The sequence below is a fragment of the Pholis gunnellus genome (assembly GCF_910591455.1).
Source record: "Pholis gunnellus genome assembly, chromosome: 10".
In the NCBI taxonomy this organism is placed as follows: Eukaryota; Metazoa; Chordata; class Actinopteri; order Perciformes; family Pholidae; genus Pholis; species Pholis gunnellus.
Window position 1 is genome coordinate 3,960,329 of NC_136537.1, and position 7,915 is coordinate 3,968,243.

At 40.8% G+C, this 7,915-nt stretch overlaps 1 protein-coding gene across 1 annotated transcript; it reads right to left on the minus strand.

Moving 5' to 3' along the window:
• Positions 1 to 1,499: 1,499 nt before the first annotated feature.
• LOC306702222 (beta-1,3-galactosyltransferase 1-like) lies at positions 1,500 to 7,915 on the minus strand. Its single transcript, XM_079167781.1, has 4 exons — positions 7,677 to 7,915; positions 5,762 to 5,945; positions 4,795 to 5,055; positions 1,500 to 3,344 (listed from the first exon to the last, which is right to left on the minus strand). Exons 1-4 carry the CDS (start codon positions 7,700 to 7,702, stop codon positions 2,751 to 2,753), a joined length of 1,065 nt encoding a protein of 354 aa, XP_079023907.1. The 5' UTR covers positions 7,703 to 7,915; the 3' UTR covers positions 1,500 to 2,750.

Consider the following 7,915-nt stretch of genomic DNA (forward strand, 5'->3'; position numbering starts at 1 on the left):
TCTCCCTCTACATGCATGTGTCTGTCTGTCACTTCTACAAGCTACATGGATTCCTGTTGCTTTTGTAATCATGTGGAATCTAGTAGAGATTTGCAAAACGTGAAACTTGATTCTTCTTTTGTTTACGTCAGTATTCAGACGTTAGTGTTATTCTGCTTCAGTCACGGTGTTCTCAGGAAGAACAGATCTTTGTTTGAATCAAAAGCACTAACTACCCACAGTTTAATCAGCCACAATGCTGCTTCCGTTTCTGTTGATAAGGATGATGAAGAGGAGGGCAGAGAAAGAAGGAGAAAAAAACACATCAGGAAACAGCTGTTTATGTGTCTCACTGTTAAAAGGAAAGGAAGAGAAGACAGAGTAATAACTTCTCCTTCTAAATCTGCTCTATCAACAATGTGGACGTGATCAAACATGCATTTCACATACACGAGGCTCATTTAACAACTCACTGACGTTCATATCTAGAATATACACTACCATTCAAAAGTTTGGGGTCACTAAGAAATGTCCTTATTTCTCAAAGAAAAGCACTGTTTCTTTCAATGAAGATAACATTAAATTAATCAGAAATACACTCTATACATTGTTAATGTGGTTAATGACTATTCTAGGTGGAAACGTCTGGTTTTTAATGAAATATCTACATAGGTGTATAGAGGCCCATTTCCAGCAACTATCACTCCAGTGTTCTAATCGCCTTAGAAGACTAATTGATGATTAGAAAACCCTTGTGCAAATATGTTAGCACAGCTGAAAACAGTTATGCTGGTGAGAGAAGCTATACAACTGGCCTTCCTTTGAGCTAGTTGAGTATCTGGAGCATCACATTTGTGGGTTCGATTATACTCTCAACATGGCCAGAAAAAGAGAACTTTCATGTGAAACTCGCCAGTCTATTCTTGTTCTTAGAAATGAAGCTATTCCATGCGAGAAATTGCGAAGAGGGGGGGGTGCTACGTGCGCGCTACATGCGTGCTACTCGCAGGTGAGCGACTGTTGCATCGTGCGCACGGATCGGGGCGGAACACCGCCATGCGCGATACAGAGAGCAGGGGAATTGAAAACGCGCGACCATGTATTGACAGACGTGACATGCCGGCGTGTAAATAAATTAAGCACAAGTACTCGTCCTTCAAGCTCCCGTCTCTCGGCTCTTCTACTCTTCTACTTCTACAGGGTGCGCGCATGACAGCTCTCATCTCGTTCGCCCCCTGGTGGTTGGCTTATTCAGGAAGCGTTTGATTTGATATGTAGCAGAGCACGTATTTTAAACGTCAATATCGCAGACGATCATGCTCATTTAATCGTGGCAGCCAAAATCGTGATCGCGATTAAAATTAGATTAATTGTGCAGACTGAAAAAAAATCATAATGCGTCTCTGGTATTGTTCAGGGGGCCGGACCAAATGTGGAGGCGGGCCGCATCCGGCCCGCGGGCCGTAGTTTGGCGACCACTGGGCTAACTGAAGGGTGTGAACTACGCTACCTGATACAAATTGAACTTAATTATACCTGTTTTATCTACCTGGAGAAAGTTAAGGAGCCACCAAAGTTATTGTAATATATTTTAAAATGTAATGGCAATCCAATAATTATCAGACATTTCACACTGAACACTTTTTACATTTCATTAAAACACATCCTCTGGGGAACATGAATGTGTATACAATTGTATGGCATTTAATTTAACTGAACAAAACCCCCCAAAAAAACTGCATAATGGAGGATCAATAAAGTCAGCAGGATTCCTCCTTTACGGGACAATACATATTCGTACAACATTTCATGGTAATCACATTCAGTAGTTGAGATATTTTAGTGTGGACCAAAGTGGTGAACTGACTGATGGACGGATTTATTCATAAAGATGATGGTAGACTCAATATTATTAACAACTCTCAGTATAGCAAAATGCAATTCAACAGCGCCACAAACTGGAACATCCATATGACCATGAAGTTGATCAAACTCTACATTCTCAAACACAGTTTCATCAAAATGAACAGTATCACTTCAGAATGTGTTTTCCATCGTTTTCTGTTGAAGCCTACTTGTAAAATCATATTTGCGTACACTGGACAACTGTGTCTGTTAAAGAAACGTATTGTATTCGATTACTTCAAAAATGATTACTTGCACAATTGTTGCTGTACTGCGTGTTCCCTGTGATGCATTTTCAGAGGGAAATGTTCTAGATTGAATACAGAACCAAGGAGCGACCCTGGTACAGTACATTTCATAAATGTCAGATTGTTCCAGATTTGTATCAACTGCAACCACTGTTTTGCAGCAGACTGTGTGTCTGCCCATCAATCCCCTCAGCCAGCAGCGACAGGTGTCATCCTCTGGTAGTTTCTGTGGTGAAAGTTAGTCACGCACATTCTGTGCTTATTGTCGACAAATCGACATTTACCTTCATGCCCTTAGGGTTACTTTAGAAAAAGAATAGTCAAATTATATTCTACATAGGAGGAGAAAACTCCATTGGTTTACATCCTAAAATCTTGAAATTATTGACATCTTTACAATCATTTGTGCAATCTGTACAAAAATAGAATCTGTACAAACACCGAAGATATAAACATACTTAAAAAATACACATCTATCCCACCAGCTCTGTTGTTTTGGTATCAAAAGTCCAGGCCATACTTCAAAGATAAAGGCAGTAAAATACGATGTATTCAGAGTATTGTTGTGCAGAGCTGTAAATACAGTCATAGGTTGTTTTTAAGGCACAGTCAGAAGTATTAACAGCCGTCTTGAGATTGATATACTCCCCATACTTGTGAAAGCTGTTCGGAGTTCTGTAGTATTGTTGTTATGACTGAGGTCCAGTAACAATTGCTTGCCAAATAAGGCACATATCCCTGAAATAAATCACCACGAGGAGGATCCGTCAGATCGATTCCCAAATGCCTCATGCACAGTCCCACGTAGACATCTTCGATATAAACAGCTTTAACATGTGCAGACGCCTCCAGTATCCTCTTGGGTAAATCCAGTGAGAACACATAGCCCAGTCCCATGGCATACGGTGGGTATGTAATCTCGGGGAAGACCGAAACAGGCAGACACCACTTTGATGTGGTGTCTCGAAGAACAGGAGAACCCCTCGCCAGCATTCCCGTCATGTAGAGGTGTCGGGGAGCTTTCAGAAGCATGTCAACCAGGTTGTGGACGTTAAGGAAGATGTCTGAGTCAACTTTCATGGCGTAGGAGGTGTTGGGGCAATGAGAGCTGAGCCATTCGAACATGACCATGGTTTTAATGGTGAGGTTATTGTAGCTATCCAAGAAGTCACTCTGGAGAATATCGTGATGTCTCTGGCTTTCCTGTAACACCTACAGAGGGGGAGATAGCAGACAGAGGTTATAGCAAACAAGCTAGCAACCAGTTGCTTATTTACACGTCCAGCGGACACAAAGCAGCAATAGCATTCATTTGGAGTCATGTTTGTGGTGACCTGGCGAATGTATGTCAAATATTCCCTCTCCTTTCAGTTCTGATCTTCTGGTCTGATCGCCACCAAACTCATTTTTTGTACGTTTTCCTATAAAAGCCGGCAACATGTGTCAATTTATGCTTGTCATGTGTAGTCTTTTTTTTTCTTTTCTTTTTAAATAGAATTACATATTCAAAGAAATCTACTCACTTAGGACAAAACTACTTGGTTAGATTTACGAAAAGATTGTGAAATAGTTTGGTTGAGGCAACAACATTACTTGGTTAGATTTTGGAAACGATTGTTAAATTACTTAGTTAGGTTGATGCAACAAAACTACTTAGTTAGGTTGATGCAACAAAACTACTTAGTTAGGTTTATGCAACAAAACTACTTAGTTAGGTTTAAGAATAGATCGGGAAATACTAAATTAACTTGAGGCAACAAAACTTAGTTAGGTTTAGGAAAAGATCGTCGTTTGGGTTACAATAACCACAGAAGTAACTACATTATGCAAGTTACGCGAAAGATAAATCAACCTTGACTTCTCCCTTCACATGGGGAATGAACGGCGGTCTCTTAACTGAAGGATCGCTGGTTGTTAAACCCACCCACCTCGCCTCCTACCCACCCGGCGCATGCTTTTGCGGTCTTCATTCTTCCTCGCTCACGATTACGTGGTTAACATAAAAAATAATTCCATGGGATATCTATGAATTGCGGCGCGTTATTTCTTTGTAGGTATAATTGCGAATGCCGGATGAGACCAGCCTGACCAGCTAGTCGCTAACTTTGTCTGTCGGTTGCTGCTGGGCAGGTTGCTTTAAATGGGTTGCCTGCTGCTGCTACGAACAGGGTCGATGAGAGCGGTGGAACTGAACCTGGATGGCAAACCAAAACTGAAAGACAATAAAAAGCATGGACCATGTGGGCTAATGTGGGAAACCTATAGGGTGATGTATCTCTTTGAGTTTGTAACTTAAAGTGACTGCTGTCACATTACACATCATCATTTGATCTGTTGTTAAGATGTAAATATTGTGCAGCGTTAATGTTTCAGTGCCTTAAGGTACAGTGCCAAAAGCAATGTAAGAAGTTGTTCACTGTTGTCCTCACATCCCAGCATACACAGAAACCAGTTTAGCTCTCTGTAATGACATGTGTTTGGATGCAGCTTTGCAGTAACCCGGCATCTCCACCTTCTTTTCTTTCTCTGCTCTGATTCCCCCGTGACTTCTGCGTTCTCTGAAGCACTCGCTGTAGCTCACTTATGTTGGACTATTCATTTTGCAGTTAGTAAGAACAGAAATGCCCTTTGGAATTCAACAACTTGTAATAGATCAACTCACCTGCTCTTGGATGGTTGCTGTCCCATGTTCCTCTTTTGACTTCCCCAGGAGGAAGTAGCGGCTGATCACTCTGCCCAGCACTGTTGTTTCTTTGCCCCACGTGTTGCGGATCGTGTCGCGGGCCTCTCTGTTGTGGGGTGCGACTGGGATCATAACAACCAAGAATGGTCTTTCTTGCCAACATCTATGTGGTTCGTCCACTATGAAACCGTAGCGGCGCGGGTACGCCACAAAGTACACTGAAGGGCCATCTGGTGAGATCTGTGCAAACAGATAAGGCTCGTGTTTTTGGAGTGTTGCGCCTCAACGATTCATCTTTGTTTGTTTTTTATTGTTAACTCAACTACACTAATATTAGTTTTATGTTGAAAGACAAAACATGGAGCTATCAAGATGTGTTCAGGCTAAAGGTAAAGGGAGTGTTTGCCTTTGCTTTATTTGTGCAAATTTGACTGTTGGTGCAGTCTGTGTTTAAACCAAAACTGCCAATGTAGCGACTGTACAGACGTTCCCTTTAGCTAGCTAGCAACATTCGGGTGTTTACACATCCCATAGCTAAATCATTTCTATTCATGCACACTTGATTTTGCTTGCAATTGTGTTGATTCTAACACAAATGGTGTGTTCTGTTTGAACACACCATTTGATAAAATCTCTTGTATTGGCATTAATTAGCAACTTGTTAACATTTGCGCATAATAAGCTCATTACAAATCTCATTTTACTGCCTGAATTATAAACAGATGAAATTCAAAAGCTGAATTTTAAACAGTCTGTCTTGAACATGAAAAAGTATTGCTTGACTTCAACACATTTCTATGGTAGCAGCATGATGAAATAATGCATGTTAACAGTTACTTAATACTGCTAATGACTCGTCTAAATCAGATAAACAAGGAAAACATATTATGACTTTTGGCCATTTTGACAGCTTCCTTTGTTTCAAGATGACACCAAATACACTTACATCCTGCACTGAAGTAGTTATATTGTGGTAAGATTGGCTTGACAGTGACCTTGTCGTCCAAAACTTCAAAGAAAATGACACGTTGAGGCTTGACATGTAGAAAGTTAACATGAAAGTTCCAATCATGAGTGACAGCATCAAAAGACACAACCATCGTCTCGCTCTTGTCCACGGAGTCTTTTCACTGTCAAGACAAAAGTGAAAGTTATATCTTTAATACCTCATAACCTCACATCAGGAGCACTTTACTAACTATTATGCTATTGGAATTAGGAAGCACTTTGCTAATATTGCGGCCCTCGTCAGTTGTGATTTATGTGTAACTGATTCGAACAAATGAAGGAGTCTCCATGAAGATCTGCATCCATTAGAAACCGTCACAACCGCGAGCTGCGCTGGGCTTACTGCAAGCTCTAAAACATTTGCAGAGAAGCATTGTATGTATGTTAACATATTTATGCATGTTGATTTTTTTATTCCAACCTTTATTTAAACAGATAATCTTATTGAGACACAGGGTCTTATTCTCAAGAGAGACCTACTGGACATGCTTTACAAGCGTCTCTATAGACTGAGGACATATTCTAATTAATAATAGCCCTCATGGAACATACTGCACTCAATCAACAGAAACATGAAGCTCCAAAACCACATTACTGCTTTCAGTTTGGTGCAACGAAAGTATGCATGCAGAAACCTGGCCATTCGTATCACAACAGAGACATTCATCAAGCATTGGTTGGTGCAAATGGTGGAGAACTGCTATAACCGGTCCTGGCTCAACGCAGAAGAAAAGGGGGTTTGACCTTCGATTGTTTGAGCTGGGCAGAGCGGGGATATCAGTGTGGACACTGGACACTTGTATTAATACCAGGGGTAAATGTAATCAGCTTACATAATATCTAGATACAAGTTTTTAAATGCAAGGTGTAAACTCACAGAATAAACAGCATTTTGCTCCAGATTGAAACATACTGAAATCTTAGTCAAAACTATTTTTTTTAAACTGTCGGAAACGCTACAAACTTTGACAAGTATGACTCAAATTGCCCCCCTTTTTTATGTTGGTTGAGGTATTCTGAGTTTGTGGTGAGACATTCTCACCAGAAAAGCAGAACACAAGAGGCAGGTCTCACAGTCTGGAGTGTACGAACAGCCCAGTAATGTGTGTTCCACTTTCACTAAAAGCTACAGTATTAAACTCTCACTGTTTCAAAGGCATACAGGATGAACAATCAAATATTCTGGAAAAAATAAACTTGCACCCCACCCTGTTGAGGGTTTGCTTGTGCGATATAAGCAACATGTTTGAACAAGCAGGCAATGCAGGGGCTTGTTTTTGTCATGACGGTATGATGTCTGAGGGTTCACATGAGGGAAGCTGCACAATGATTTAAGGTTTAGGTCACTGTGACAATGCTCTTCTGACATATATTCAGGGGAAATGACATGCAAATGAAATGCGTTTATCTGAGTCAGTGCAAACACATATATTTGTATATAATTGTACAGATTCAACGGAGGAAAACGTTTTGTTTAGATATGTATTCACATCTCTTTTCATCACTTTTTAAAATCGTGAATATTTTAAAATAAATGGAGAATGTGAATGTGACTAAATGAATGTGTGGAAACCAAGGGGGGCGAAATTTTGCTTTTCTTGTTGCATACTAGATTACAGATTCCAACTACAAAGTCATTAATGATACATTTATACATTAGACATTAGCTCCAGTGTTTGAAGGGCGTGGAGACTCTACTGCAATCCATCGGACTGATCTCTTTTAACGGCAGCCAGACACTATTTCTATTCAAAGCCTCCCTACTCAGCAAAGCACAACGAGCCTCGGACTTCACTGTACGACCGTTTAAAGTCGATACATTTGAAATAAACTGAAGTAACATTTGGACTCACCATTTGTAAACCGAGCTCTCCAGCATTTTTGACAGAGAAGGATTTCCGACGGCAGTGACAGCTTCGGCGAGCTACCGTACAGACAGCAGTTAAAAATGAGGATGTTGCTGCAGATGTGTCACATCTACAGTATTGTGGTTACGTGTGAGTGTGGCAGACAAGCGCAGGAGGCCTTCTTCTCAGCAGACACTGAGAGCAACACGATGCGGGACAAACACATGTGACGACAGGAGCCCGTA